This window comes from Ipomoea nil, unplaced genomic scaffold (genome assembly GCF_001879475.1).
Source record: "Ipomoea nil cultivar Tokyo-kokei standard unplaced genomic scaffold, Asagao_1.1 scaffold1834, whole genome shotgun sequence".
Taxonomy (NCBI): domain Eukaryota; kingdom Viridiplantae; phylum Streptophyta; class Magnoliopsida; order Solanales; family Convolvulaceae; genus Ipomoea; species Ipomoea nil.
Genome location: NW_017618262.1, coordinates 743,271 through 759,295, shown reverse-complemented (window position 1 = coordinate 759,295; position 16,025 = coordinate 743,271). Strand labels below are relative to the sequence as shown.

Below are 16,025 nucleotides of genomic sequence, written 5' to 3'. Positions count from 1 at the left end.
CAAAATCTAGCCGGATATCTAATGAATATTCTCTTTAATTAGGCGGCTAATATTTACATTGGTGATAGACAAAATTAAAAAAATGTGATATTCCAACACAAAATCTAGCCGGCAAAACCACAGAGGGCAATGTGAACAACATTTAATTCGGACTGATTTATATCACATATCAAAACGGTAGCATTTTGTTAAGGCGGAGAAAATCAACCAACAAGTTTTTGCTTTATAATGATAATGATATATAGATGATAGATTAATTTATTTTCACATTCAATTCTTTGATATCATATCCCTATCCTTTCAATGACTACAAGTTCTTTAATTCAAGTTTTTATTATCCGGTGGTGCCTTCAATGTGTTTTACCTCTTTTAAATTAAAGTGCATGTGTATATATTTCACAATTGTAATAGTATCTTGTGTAGACCCGTTATGAATAGTCCATATGATCCTAGATACAGGGATTTTGGCTTACCAATACATCCTTACCTCATAGCCTTGGTATTAAATCCAAGTTTGTTAAGTGGTAATAATTTTATTTGTATATTTTAAAATTACCTCGGTGTAAGGGTAAAAGGCTCAAACAGGTAGGAAGAAGCAGAGAATTTGTGATGAAAGATCGAAGAAGTAGAGAATCGGCATTAATAAGATGATTGCACGATCGACGCACGGGAGGAATCCGCTCAAAATTCTATATATATAAAGGAAATTCAAGAAGAGAAAAGAAAAACTTGTGTATTTAAAATTCAGAATGGATTTGGCTTATTCCTTTAGCATACTACACCAGCTATTGCAATAGATTAACAAATTCCCTACAAATTAGCCACTAATGAATTACAATAGCCATACACATTAAAATAATTTTCCTAATCTACTAGTTTTGCCCAAATCATCCGCTAACTAAATCATATAATACAATAATTATAACATTCAAAGGGTTTTCACCAATTAGCACTGGCAACATTCTTGAAAACCTCCTCAACCCTCTCCTCGCCGCTGTGTGCCTGGATCTCCTCATCTAAATTTTTAATCGCAGCACTCACCTTTGACACCTTGTACAAGAGATCTTTCATCTCCGCTTCAGCTATGGCTTTTTCTTTCTCCTTTCCGGCAACAATTTCGGCGGCCTCGCACATCCTAATCAGCTCGCTTATCCTGCCGCGCAAGAACCCCACTTCCATGCCGAAATTCCCCACCCCTATCAGAGTTGTATCCCATACTTCCAAAACATCACGGCCCGTTGCGAGCGTGGCAGCTTTGATGCCATCGGCGATTTTCACAGTTTCTGTTATTGCCCCGGCGATTAGCGTGTAGTTCAATCCAGGCTCTTCAAGCTCATGAAGATACGCGTTTTGACTACGGCACAGCTCGTAGTACTTGAGCCTGGTATCTTCGGAGATCTTAGAATCTATGTTTATGTTGTTGACAACAACCTTAAAATCCTCGAAGTTTTTCACCTGTGAAAACTCAACCACATTCTCTGCAGATAAGTGGTCTGAGGTAGAGACTTCTCTCTCCAGATTCTCACCTTCATGCTCTATTCTGGTTAACTGATCTGGAGCATCTTCAATTCTCAGAACATTTTCCTCAATATCATCACCTTCCAGCAGTAAACCCTCTGGAATAACAGAAAAAGTTATGCATATATGCTTCATCAGTCCTAATGAATATTATATATGTTGGTTTGTCTAAGTTGGCATAGTTTGGTTGGATTGATGGATGAATAACTAGAAATTGTTAGTGAATCAGTGCCTAATATAAAGCTATTGATGAGATATAAAATATACAATACATTCTTCAGAATAATACCAATATATCAGCCAATGACTTGACTGTCCCAAATAGGAAGTCATGTGCTTGAGTCTTAGTGGGGTGATATTAACTTTTTATAATAGATTTAGAAAGTAGATATGATGAACATATACTACATTTTAACAGAGTCAGTAGCACTCCCGTTGATGAGGCAATGTAACACAACTAACTGAGAGGACATCAATTAGGTTTTTTGTAGACTTTATTCAATTAATGGAAAAGAAACAAGGAAAACATACATACCAGTTTCAATTGGGTGTGCATAAGGACTTAAATCCAGAAGGCTGATAGCACCGGCAATATTTGCCGAGTCATTTGCCCGAACAATGTACACCTAAAACAAGGAAAAGGAGTAAAAATGAGGCCAATTCTTTGAAGGCTGAAGATAAGTTGAAAAACTAGGACACCGATAGGCTATGGAGGGTGGATCGATGGGGTTACCTTAAGCTTGAGAGGTTGGATCAGCTGAAAAACTACAACATCCCCGGGAACCAAGTTGTGTTGGAGGGAAAATCCTCTCCATCCACCACTCAGGCCATGCTTCTCAATAAGGTACTTGCTCTCTGTTTCTCTTCCATTTTCATCCACCAAAATAATGGCAGTATCATGGTTTGGCAGATGAGAAGTGCAGAAATCTTTTGGCAGACCCTATCAGATCATTATATTATATTTGAGAATGATGGCACAGTGATAATCATTCTTAGATTACTTTATTAAACCTAATTAACACCAAAGAGATATGATTATGTGGACTTACCAACCAAAATCCCCTAGCAGTATGAGAATGGAGCAAGAACTTCACTACACTAGGAAATTGAGGTGAAAGATTTGCTTGAAGTTCTCGAGCTCTCCTCATAGCTATGGAGTTTTCATCAACACACCCATACTCCCTCCTAGAACCTTCACCTTTAGCCTGCTCAAATAGTGCCAAGAAACTGAAATTAACCAATTTAACCTTAAATCCCATCATTCCACAGTAGTAAGCTAAGGTAGTAAGAGGAAGTGTAGTGCAAGCAGGAGTATTCAGTCTTATTTTATGCATCAAACTTCAAAATTAAACAACAATGGCATGTATGTATGTTTACCTGAACCTTCTTGGGAGTAGGAGACCTTCTCCTGATCACCTTCTTATTGGCCGCCAATGGATTCATCTTCTTAAACTATCAAAAAAGACCTTTTGGTTGGTAATCATAAGATTACAAGTTAATCAGATTACTATTTTGTTTTTTTGAGATGCAAAGATAAGTATTATTTGGTTCATATAATAATAAATATTAAGAAAACTTCCTAAAATGACATGTCAATATGTTGAGAGTTTGGATAGATATTTTAGGTTGAAGAGTAAAATTATATTGGTGAACATCATTAAAATTTAAAATTTTTGATTAAAATTATTACAATATGCAAAGGTTTGATTTTTAAATTTTGTTCATTTTTTTTTTACAGTAATGTATACAGACATTCAGAAATGAAGCCTTAGCAAAATACTTCATCAATTAGAAGCTAAGATACTTCAAACAAAAGAGGCTCTCTAGTAGAACATTTGATCAAACAAATGAAGCCTTAGCAAAATACTTGCTCATTCTTTAGCTTCAGCCGCCTTCTCACAGGCTAGTTCGATGTTTTGGGACTCTGTCCCTCCTGACTCTATTGCTTATTTGCTTCATTAATATACGCCTTTATGGTTGCTTTAAAAAAATCATTACTTCCTAATTTAATTTTACTTCTATTACATTATTATTATTATTATTATTATTATTATTATTATTATTATTATTATTATTATTATTATTATTATTATTATATTCAGTATTAAATTATATATATTATTACGCCCTAATATATATTTAAATAAAACAGCTAACAAATAGCCCATCACGACAACCCTAAAGCCACCCCCGGCCGAACTCACTGACGAAAACCACCCAACAAAAAACCAACTCCACCGAAGACAACACAACCCAAAAACACACATGCAATATCCCCAAAAGAGGCAATCCGAAACCGAGCACATCTCGATCACAAAAGAAATCACCAGAGCGGGCCCTCACACCCCTCACAAACACTGAAACAGACTACGAAAATTTAAAAAAAAAAAAAACCCTGCAAAAGCCACTAAACCGCCGACAATCCCAACCCTACTCCCCCCCCCCCCCCCACCCCCGCCGCCGAACACACAATCCACATACCCACTCCCCCCGAAAACACACCCGCCGGCAGAGAAAACATACCATAACCACACACGCAGACACAGAAACCTACAATTCTTAAAACAAATAAAACACCAAAAAAAGAACAACAATCGATCGAGTGGATACCTGGTGTAGAACTGGAAGAGCTCCCTCTCAGTCGTTTAGATGCCCTAGAGCTTGAACCCACTATGAGAAACACAAAGAGAGACCGTCGTAAACCCTGCTATCGGACGGACAACCCAAAGCGACTGAACGGATGGTGAGACCAAACGGGTAGCAGAAGAGTTCTCTCGGCGAACGAAACAGCGAAGTGTAAAACAAAACGATGAGAATGGTAAACCGGCAAAAGATACCTAATAACAATAAATATATACCAAAAAATCCACAAATCTAAATAATTAACAAAAATAAAATAACGCACAAAAGACAGTAGAGCCCCTTCCCCATTCAAAAGCACACTGAACTAAAATACAATAGGCCAATTTGTAACGTTAATAAAATCTAAATAAACGGTAGAGATTAGTGCTCATTAGCTCACCTAATTAGGGGGTGCATTGGATTCAATATATATATATATATATATATATATATATATATATATATATATATATATATATATATATATATATATATATTTCCCGATGATCATCATTATCTTTCTAAACCTACTTACCATTCTAACTCCTAATCCTAATATATAAGCATATACGTACACACTGGAAGATCGAAGAAGTGTGAATCTGTGATGAAAGATTGAAGAAGTAGAGAATCGACGATGAGACGGCTGCACGGTCATTGCACGGAAGGGGTGCATTATGAGTCGGCAGTACGACAGCAGTGGAGATTTAGCGATGGTGGATCAAAGCAGCGAAGATTACAAGTTCTGGGGATTCACCCTTCCCTTTGTTCAAAAAAAATAAAAAAAAAATAAATAAAATGATTACAAGTTCTTTAATTCAAAATTATAAAATTAACAAAATATGTATTCATAAATATTTATAAATGTTTTTAAATACATACATTCATATACTTATTCACTATATATATATATATATATATATATATATATATATATATATATATTAATCATACAAAATTTAAATGCTAATCTTTTGGCAGACCTATCAGATCATTATATTATATTTGAGAATGATGGCACAGTGATAATCATTCTTAGATTACTTTATTAAACCTAATTAACACCAAAGAGATATGATTATGTGGACTTACCAACCAAAATCCCCTAGCAGTATGAGAATGGAGCAAGAACTTCACTACACTAGGAAATTGAGGTGAAAGATTTGCTTGAAGTTCTCGAGCTCTCCTCAGAGCTAAGGAGTTTTCATCAACACACCCATACTCCCTCCTAGAACCTTCACCTTTAGCCTGCTCAATCAAATAGTGCGGGCCAAGTAAGCAGGAAGTTGCAGAACCTCAAATGAATCAATTTGGCACAAGGAATACAACATGAACAGTCATTATATTAGCCAAAACATATATACAGTCTCAAAATATCTTATTTCGTCAAAGTAAGTTGTGTTATTAACTCAATTAGAACCAACACTAATCCCATCATTCCTCAATAGTAAGCTAATAAGGTAGTAAGAGGAAGTGTAGTGCAAGCAGGGGTATTCAGTCTTATTTTATGCATCAAACTTCAAAATTAAACAACAATGGCATGTATGCATGTTTACCTGAACCTTCTTGGGAGTAGGAGACCTTCTCTTGATCACCTTCTTATTGGCAGCCAATGGATTCATCTTCTTAAACTATCATAAAAGACCTTTCGGTTGATAATCATAAGATTACAAGTTAATCAGATAAGTATTTTGTTTTTTTTGAGATGCAAAGATAAGTATTATTTGGTTCATATAATAATAAATATTAAGAAAACTTCCTAAAATGACATGTCAATATGTTGAGAGTTTGGATAGATATTTTAGGTTGAAGAGTAAAATTATATTGGTGAACATCATTAAAATTTAAAAATTTTGATTAAAATTATTACAATATGCAAAGGTTTGATTTTTAAATTTTGTTCATTTTTTTTTTTTTTACAGTAATGTATACAGACATTCAGAAATGAAGCCTTAGCAAAATACTTTATCAATTAGAAGCTAAGATACTTCAAACAAAAGATGCTCTCTAGTAGAACATTTGATCAAACAAAAGAGAGCATAATCATAATAAAATGTCACAACAGAAGAGAAAATCTTCTAGAAGAAAAGTCTAATTTAAGCATAAGACTTAATCAACCAGAAAAGACTCTTTGGTAGAAAATCCAAGCAAGCAAAAGAACAATCTACCATAAGAGTTAGAAAACTAGAAGAAACAAACTATATCATAAGAAGCTAAAATGTTAAGATCAAAATGTTATACTTTCAGAAGAGACATAACAATTCATATAATGATGAACAAAATAATGTCGTTTGAAGAAGTCAAAACATTCGCAGGATACTTTCTCTTCCAATAGGTTGAACCCCAACCCGAAGGGCCCCCCACAGCATTTGGGATGAACCACAGAGACTAAATCCCTCACTTTGAGAAGTTGCTCACTGTGCACAAGGAACCCCCCTCACTTATTCCCCCTCACTTTGAGAAGTTGCTCCCACACTGCCGCTGGTGAGACTCGATCCCTGGTCATTCTTCCAAAGTTTCACCTCTATGACCAATTGAGCTACCCATGCGGGCTCATAGGATACTTTCTCAACAAGAGATGTTGAATACAGAGAAATGAAGAATTCCTCCAATTAAACACACTTATAGAGTTTTTATGTGTTCAAATTGAAATATTCTCCAAATTGAAAATATGGAAACAAAATTTCACATTTTCAACATTGATATTGAAGTTGGAAAATAGCTACAATTTCTTTTTCAAGAAGGAAAAACAATTCACTATCCATCACATGCACATAACACTCATGTAAAATTGTTCTTAATTATCTTACTAAAGAAAGAGATTGTTAGAAAGTTTTTAAGCACCTACAATGATTGAAGACATCACATAATTTCTCATTCGTGGACCATAAAAAACTCCGTTTTTAATATATTAAAAGTACATTATTTGTGTACTGAATGTACATTATACAAAATAATGTACTTTCAATACTCAAATAATTTATTTTCTCTAAATACAAGGTACATTTTTAATATACTAAAAGTACATTATTCGTGTATTCAATGTACATTATTTAATAGTATACAAAATAATGTACTTTCAGTACTCAAACAATATATTTTCAAATAATGTACTTTTTATTTATGTTCCACACAATTATTTGAACTATGATCCACATATTAATGATTGATATATTTCATTGGCCCAAGAATTAATTTCACCATTTAAGGAGTCAAAGTGGAAGCCCACATGTTTAATGCAATCAAATTATCCAAATCCTTAACTTTCGGATAACATTGACACATCTCTCTCTCTCTCTCTCTCTATATATATATATATATATATATATATATATATATATATATATATATATATATATATATATATAGGGACGCACTCAGGTGCGAATAAGTGCCCAGGAAGGAAATGCGAACGAATCAGCGCGTGACACGTGTCCAGATCTAATAACTTAAAAAAAAAATGCGGTGGCATTTTCGTAAATAATTGAACATCGAAGTGCAAGTAAAATCTCTTATAAGTGCACCTATTTTCGCCTATAAGTGCATGTAATTTTGCCTTGTTAGCATTCACTTTCCGCAACCATTCATGCACTTGGGTGTGCTTATAACTATATGTGCAACTATTTATAACTATAGGTGCAACTACTTATAACTATATGTGCACCTACTTTCACCTATAAGTGCATGTAATTTTGTCTTGTTAACATTCATTGATCTGAGTTCAGCGGGTAGTAATACTCTTGAAAACCACTCGCAAACATTCATACACCTAGATGCAACCACTTATACCTATGTGTGCAACTACTTAGAACTATAGGTGCAACTACTTAGAACTATAAGTGCAACTAAGTATTGATGCTCAGTGTAAATTTTTACTTGCACCTATAATACATTTTACATGCACTTGTAATACATTTTACTTGCACTTCAATGTTCAATTATTTACGAAAATGCCACCGTATTTTTTTAAAAAATCAGTGTTTCTCATCCATTAGATCTGGACACGTGGACGAACAGAATCCATTCTTATTTCGCGCCTGGGCAAGCCTATATATATATATATATATATATATATATATATATATATATATATATATATATATATATATATAAGCAAAATGACGACCACAAAATTTTTTCATCCAAAGTGTGAAAGCAATAATAATAATAATAATGATAATAATAATAATAATAATAATAATAATAATAATAATGCTATTACCTTTTTTTACATTATTTTCCTCACTACTATATAATACTTACTAATAATAATAATAGTACACAAAATAAGTACTCCATAATTCTGACAATCCTAAACTTATAATAATAAACAAAATAAGTACTTACCTTAATAATACTAATTATTCTTATTAAACTCTCTCCATAATTCTGACAATCCTAAACTTTGCCTAATAATTATTTATTATTTAATAATAATAATAATGGTAATGCTATTACCTTATTTACTTTATTTTACATACTACTATATAATACTTACCAATAATAATAATAATACACAAAATAAGTACGCCATAATTCTGACAATCCTAAACTTTGTCTTATAATTATTTAATTATTTAATAATAATAATTACTTACCAATAATAACAATAATAAACAAAATAATTACTTACCTTAATAATACAAATTATTCTTATTAAACCCTCTCCATAATCTTGATAATCCTAAACTTTGTCTAATAATTATTTATTAATACTAATTACTTAGCAATAATAATAATAATAATAATAATAATAATAATAATAATAATAAATACTTACCTTAATAATACTAATTATTCTTATTAAACCCTCTCCATAATTTTGACAATACTAAACTTTATCTAATAATTATTTATTAATATTAATATTAATATTAATAGTAATAGTAATAGTAATAGTAATAGTAATAGTAATAGTAATATTAATAGTAATATTAATATTAATAGTAATATTAATATTAATAGTAATAGTAATAGTAATAGTAATAGTAATAGTAATAGTAATAGTAATAGTAATAGTAATAGTAATAGTAATAGTAATAGTAATAGTAATAGTAATAGTAATAGTAATAGTAATAGTAATAATAATAGTAATAATTGGTCAAATGAGACTAGCAATATGAATGCATTTATTGTATTCACATTTATTGGTAAAGTTTTATATTAAATCATTACTTCCGCAATCTTATCAGTTTGCTTATTCACCAACTGTTCGGAGCTTCAGACTAGCTTGGCCTCTCGTTAGACCTCAATCTTATCCTATGTTGGGCTAGCCGTGGACCAGTATAGTACCATTATGGCCACTTTTATTTATTGTTCCATTTATTTAGTGCCTAGATCAGCGAATTCACTTGCTCATTCTTTAGCTTCAACCGCCTACTCACAGGCTAGTTCGATGTTTTGAGACTCTGTCCCTCCTGAATCTATTGCTTATTTGCTTCATTAATATACACCTTTATGGTTGCTTTAAAAAAATCATTACTTCCTAATTTAATTTCACTTCTATTACATTATTATTATTATTATTACTATTATTATTATTATTATTATTATTATTATTATTATTATTATTATTATTATTATTATATTAAATATTAAATTATATATATTATTACGCCCTAATATATATTTAAATAAAACAACTAACAAATAGCCCATCACGACAACCCTAAAGCCACCCCTGGCCGAACTCACCGACGAAAACCACCCAGCAAAAAACCAACTCCGCCGAAGACAACACACCCCAAAAACACACATACAATATCCCCAAAAGAGGCAATCCGAAACCGAGCAGATCTCGATTACAAAAGAAATCACCAGACCGTGCCCTCATACCCCTCACAAACACTGAAACAGACTACGAATTTTTTTTTTTTAAAAAAAAAACCCTGCAAAAGCCACTAAACCGCCGACAATTCCAACCCTACCCCCCCTCCCCCCCCCCCCGCCGAGCACACAATCTACATACCCACTCCCCCCGAAAACACACCCGCCGGCGGAGAAAACATACCACAGCTTGAAGATACAGAAACCTACAATTCTTAAAACAAATAAAACACCAAAAAAAGAACAACAATTGATCGAGTGGATACCTGGTGTAGAACTTGAAGATTTCCCTCTCAATCGTTTAGACGCCCTAGAGCTTGAACCCACCATGAGAAACACAAAGAGAGACCGTCGTAAACCCTGCTATCGGACGGACAATCCAAAGCGATTGAACAGACGGTGAGACCAAACGGGTAGCAGAAGAGTTCTCTCGGGGATCGAAACAGCGAAGTGTAAAACAAAACGATGAGAATGGTAAACTGGCGAAAGATACCTAATAACAATAAATATATACCAAAAAATCCGCAAATCTAAATAATTAACAAAAATAAAATAACGCACAAAAGACAATAGAGCCCCTTCCCCATTCAAAAGCACACGGATCTAAAATACAATATGCCAATCTGTAACATTAATAAAATCTAAATAAATGGTAGAGATTAGTGCTCATTAACTCACCTAATTAGGGGGTGCACTGGATTCAACAAATATATATATATATATATATATATATATATATATATATATATATATATATATATATATATATATATATATATATATAGGGGTAATCGCACTTTTGGTCCCTCAATTAGTGCCCATTCTGCAATGTCATCCTTAGTTCCCAATTTGAACACATTTGGTCCCTCAATTATTCAACCATTAAGCAGATTTGGTCCTTCTGTCTATATGGCCGTTTAATGCCGTTTAAAATATGGGTAAAAGTGGAATTTCACATAGCATTGTTTATAATAAGTAGGGGAAATCGCACTTTTGGTCTCTCAATTAGTGCCTAATCTGCATTGTCATCCTTAGTTCCCAATTTGAACACAATTGGTCCCTCAATTATTTGACCATTAAGCAGATTTGGTCCTTCTGTGAGACCATCAGTTTAACTCCGTTTAAATCAGGGGTATAATTGAAATTTCACATAGCCTTGAATATAATAAGCTAATTTTTTCCCCTTTCTCTGCCCGGTTGTTATTTTCGCTGCCGTAGATGCTCCGCCACCGTCGAGAAATGTCTCGGCATCCACCATTTGCAAGTCCACTCCCTACCCATCTTACTGCCAAATTGTTCTCCCCAGCAACAACTCTTCTTCCAATGTCTACGACTATGGTGATTGCTATAATCTGCAAGCGCACATAGTCAATCACAGTATAAATTCCTGGAGTATTCCAGGGTCGATCCCACGAAGAACACTATTAACTGTTATCTTTAATAATCAAATTGTTGATAAGGGAAATCTCAAATAAATAGAATTAATTTGATTAAAAAGAATATTTATGAATTTAATGAAAAGAAAATTCCAATTAAGAGAAGACTAGGGATTTGGGTTCACCTATTAGATAATTAGCAAACTCTCCTAAATATTAATTCTTGTAATTATAGTGATGATTGCTCCAATTATATTCTAATACTCCGTCGAGCTACTAGGTTGTATCCAATTAACTGTGATCATCTGTCGATATCTCACTAACATTAATTGAACCTATTAAGTAACAATCAATTATCACCACAAATACCTAAAGCTATGTCTAGTTTAGGTCAATTGTGTTTATCTTACGAGTTCTAGGTTCATAATTCACCTGTCAGTTCTTCTTATTAACCCTAATATTAGTATTATGCAATGGCCAGTCACACAATTCAAAATTAAAATACATAAAATAAATATAATCAAGCTCAATTAGCTAATTGAAATTAAAAGAATCAACACATGAAGAATAGTCAATTAATCTAATTTAGGCTAATCCAAATCCCTAATTAAAGTTCTAGCCAGTAATCATAATTAAATGCATAAACAATTCAAGGAATATTATTCTGAAAATTTAAACAAGAAATAAAGTAGAGAAGGCAAATAATTCAAGCCTAAGAGATGATAACTGTGATTGAAGCTCGGAAATCTCTTGTTGAAGCTGCAATCGAATCTCTTCTCTCTTTTTTCCTGTTCCGTTTCGTCTCTGCCGTCTCCCAAAAGATCTATCACCAAATCCCTAAACCCTTTTGACCTTCTCTCTTTAATTTCCTCTACTACCGTTAAAGAAAGCAAAACCACCCTTTAACCTAATTAACCTTTTTTCCTTTACTGCTGCGCAAATCCTTCCCGAAAAAAAAAAAAAAACAAAACAAAGTTAAAAATAAAATAATTATAAACTAATGACATAATAACTCAATTAAACTTAAATATTAAAACACTTATTAAAAATAGAATGAATAAAACTAACAAATAAATTTAGTAATATAGATAAAATAAAACTCTTCTTTATATATTAATAAATGTAACATTAGCCTAATATTTATTAAAACCCATATAAATTAGTCTAAACTAGTAACATATACTAAATATAATATTTATAATATAATTAACCCTAAAACATAATTTATTTATGCAAATCACTAACTAAAATTACTCTAAATAATGTCTAGAAATTAAGCTTATCATATGGCCGATTCTCCGTCTGCAAATCCTTATCCTTGCGCGCACGTTTCTGTCATTAATCTAGAAGTACCTTCGCCGCAATTCCAAGTCGTTAACCACCACCGCCGTTCGAGCTCTCAAGGATTGCGAGTTCCTCGCCGGTTTAAACATGGATTATCTCTCTAGTTCTTTCAAGACTGTCAACGGGACTTCCCGGTATCTCCCGGTGTTGGAAGTCGACGACGTGCAAACATTGCTCAGCGCCATTCTCACCAACACGCAGACGTATATAGACAGCCTGCAAGCGACGTCGTCGGCTTGGAGTGTGACACCCCAAAAATCCACACTCCAAACCATGAATTAATTGAGTAATTAATTCTATTTCTTTTGAGGAATTGATTCCTAAAATCCTGATTTTTGATACTCAAAGACTAGTATTTGACTAGTCAATCTTTAAGTGGTGTTGTACCTTGTGCTTTGAGAGGAGTTCCCTTGTTCCTTACACTTTCTAAGAGTTAGTAAGAGTATCTTTGTCTTTTCACCAAGAGCTAGTTTTGTAACCTAAACCTAGAAGACTTCTTCATTTCATCCCTTACATTTCCTAGAAAATATCTCTACCTTCTCTCTAGAATAGAAGAGTAGCTTGTTCTTCAAGCCAAAAGAAGCCTTTGTCAAGATTCCAAGCTTTGCTTCCAAGATTCAATCTTTCCTCTATTTTGGCATCTAGAAGGGTAAGATATAAGCTTGTCTAGTCTTTTTGGTTCCATCTTAGTTGTCTTTTTCTTAAAGGTTGGATCTTTATGATCTTTTGGTTTGATCTTGAAGTGGGTTTGGCTAGTGAGCTTAGTGGAGAGCTTGTTGTGGTGTAAAAAGAGTCTTTTGGTCTTCAAGAGGTAACCCATGCTCTACAAAACCTATTTTGCTTACCTATATATGATTTCTTGGCTTCTATTTGTGTTTTGCTATGAAATGTGAGAGTTTATGCATTTATCTTGTGATATTGCATATCTAGAGCTTGTGTTTAGGATTCTTTTGTGCCATTGCTTGGCATTTTCCTTGGTTTAAGTCATTTTGTTGTGTTTGGTGAGATTTGGCATGTGTTGGACTTGAAGTTGTGTTTGAAGGAGAAAATCCCCGAAGGGATTTGTTGTGGTACAGGGACGTACCCGCGGGCGGAACGGCGGGCGGGGCACCACCCGCCGGCCTACCCGCGGGAACGTGTTGCCTTGTGGGTGTTGTACCCGCGGGCGGGACCACGGGTGGGGCACTACCCGTGGGTCCACCCGCGGGGAACACGATGGTGTTGAGATGGGATTTGTTCCCCGTGATTTGTTTGCCTCGGTCTTTGATCTTTTGGCCTCCCAATGTTCTTTTATGGAACTATTTGAGCGTCTTCTTGATGTTTCGTAGGTCTAGAGCTATATGGTAGGTATCCATGTAGGATCTTTGGTGTTGTGAATCGTGCTAAGTGTTCAACATTGTGTTTCATTGAACCGTGTGGTGTCTTGTGTGTTCCTTGGAACTATCTTGAGTTTCCTCGTTGTTGAGCTTGCTAGTTATTATCTTAATGCTAGCGTCGTTGTTGTCGTTGGGTGGTGACCCGTCTCTTGATTGAGTGTGTTTCATACCTCTTTTGCAATCCGTTGCTTGATTCGTGTGAGTGGTGGTGCGTGTGTGGCTCTACTTGGATTGCACGATTAGTGGTATGGGACACTAGTCACCAAGGTATTGCAGCGGTCCTCGTGGTGGCCGTGACGTGATTATGGAGTTGTGGCTGAGTCACGTGTTTTGGGGATAACGTTGTGTTATCCAGGCATGTGTTGCCGTGAATTGGTGGGTTTTCGTTGGTGGTCTGTAGGTGGGGGACGACGGTCCCGGCGGAATAAGGTTGGACTTGGCTGTACAGGGGTTTTCTTGAGGTAATGGTTGGCTTTGAAGGTACAAGGTTGGGGGTAGCCATAAGGTTGGAATAGGGCATAAGGAAGGCATATCAACTCGTGATGGGTGATGTCACGAGGGCTTGTGAAGCCGTTGTTGTGTGATCTTCTCTCGTGACGTGTGTAGTCACGGAGTCTTGTGGTGTTTTGGCATGTGTTACCGTCGGGTGAGTCTTTATCCTTGTGTGTGGTTAACCTTTGTGGTTGGGACGTGTTCCCGGTGTTATCCTTGTGAGTGGTGAGTCTTGTGTTGTCTTTTGATCTTGGCTTTTGACTTATATATATGTATTCCGTTTCGAAAATGGTTTTCATATTATATATCTACCTATTTATGATACTTAACGGTATTGGTGGGTTGCCAACATTATTCGCTGACCGGGCGTCACCCCGATGTTTATCTTCGTATCTTTCAGGTGATGCGTAGTCGAGCGCGATGTCTAGAGCCGGTAACTTAGCACCTGTATCTTTAGACAGTGTTGTTGAGGCCCGTGTGCCAATGTCTTTAGATTGTTCTAGTTTGTTGTTTTTGGGATAGTGATACACTTGCAGATTGTCGCCGTAGCGTATGCCAAGTGTGGTATACGTGGCATAACACCCCGTTTTGGATTCCTTTTATCCAGTTATCTTTCTATCTTCCGCTGTGCTAGTGTTTTGTTGTTAATCTGCATGTGTTAAGACTTGTTTTTAGGTCTTGTTTTTGGGGGGTGTTACATGGAGCGTTAGGAATGGGATCGTGGCGCCGCTGACGAACGACACGCGGATGTTTAGTGTTTCTCTGGCTCTGTTCACTAAAGGGTGGGTGCCGAGGAAGAAGAAGGCCGCCGGTGCCGGAGCTTGGCGTCCGACCAAGAAACAGCTTGGGTTCTGGAACGGGCGTTTGCCTCGGAAGATGTCGGAACAGATGAAGGCGATTTTCGAGCGAGTTACCCGGAGAAAGTTCTTGCAAACTCAGGAAGATAACCAGGTTCTGGTGACTGACATTGTGGTTGTGAGTCAAGATGGGAGTGGAAGTTTTACCACCATTAATGACGACGTCGTCGCTGCTCCCAACAACACTCTGTACCGACGGCGGCTACTTCCTCGTATACGTGATTGCCAGCGTGTACGAGGAATACGTCTCCATTGCCAAGAACAAGAAATACTTGATGATGATCGGCGACGGCATTAACCAGACCATCATCACCAGAAATCACAGCTATGTTGATGGCTAGACTACTTTCAATTCTTACTCATGTGAAATTTCAATTATACCCCTGATTTAAATGGAGTTAAACTGATGGTCTCACAGAAGGACCAAATCTGCTTAACGGTCAAATAATTGAGGGACCAATTATGTTCAAATTGGGAACTAAGGATGTCATTGCAGATTGGGCACTAATTGAGGGACCAAAAGTGCGATTTCCGCTACTTATTATAAACAATGCCATGTGAAATTCCACTTTTACCCATGCTTTAAACGCTGTTAAACAGCCATACAGACAGAA

At 35.3% G+C, this 16,025-nt stretch overlaps 1 protein-coding gene and 1 pseudogene across 1 annotated transcript; one reads left to right on the top strand and one right to left on the bottom strand.

The window, feature by feature from the left end:
* Positions 1–939: 939 nt before the first annotated feature.
* On the bottom strand, positions 940–2,966 carry LOC109192817 (B3 domain-containing protein Os01g0234100-like). The gene is made up of 5 exons (XM_019343520.1): positions 2,896–2,966; positions 2,568–2,723; positions 2,252–2,458; positions 2,054–2,144; positions 940–1,616 (listed from the first exon to the last, which is right to left on the bottom strand). The coding sequence occupies exons 1-5, from the start codon at positions 2,959–2,961 to the stop codon at positions 940–942; spliced, it is 1,197 nt and encodes a 398-aa protein (XP_019199065.1). The 5' UTR covers positions 2,962–2,966.
* Positions 2,967–10,900: 7,934 nt separating this feature from the next.
* Positions 10,901–15,803, top strand: LOC109192816 (annotated as a pseudogene).
* The last annotated feature ends 222 nt before the right edge of the window (positions 15,804–16,025 follow it).

What these genes read in the sequence shown, in the direction of transcription:
- LOC109192817 (XM_019343520.1), bottom strand. Translation starts at nt 2,961, where the DNA reads ATGAATCCATTGGCGGCCAATAAGAAGGTGATCAGGAGAAGGTCTCCT. An exon ending in CTGCTAGGGGATTTTGGTTG is followed by an intron (nt 2,459 to 2,567) that starts GTAAGTCCACAT and finishes ATGATCTGATAG; the next exon opens with GGTCTGCCAAAAGATTTCTG. An exon ending in TGCACACCCAATTGAAACTG is followed by an intron (nt 1,617 to 2,053) that starts GTATGTATGTTT and finishes CTGTTATTCCAG; the next exon opens with AGGGTTTACTGCTGGAAGGT.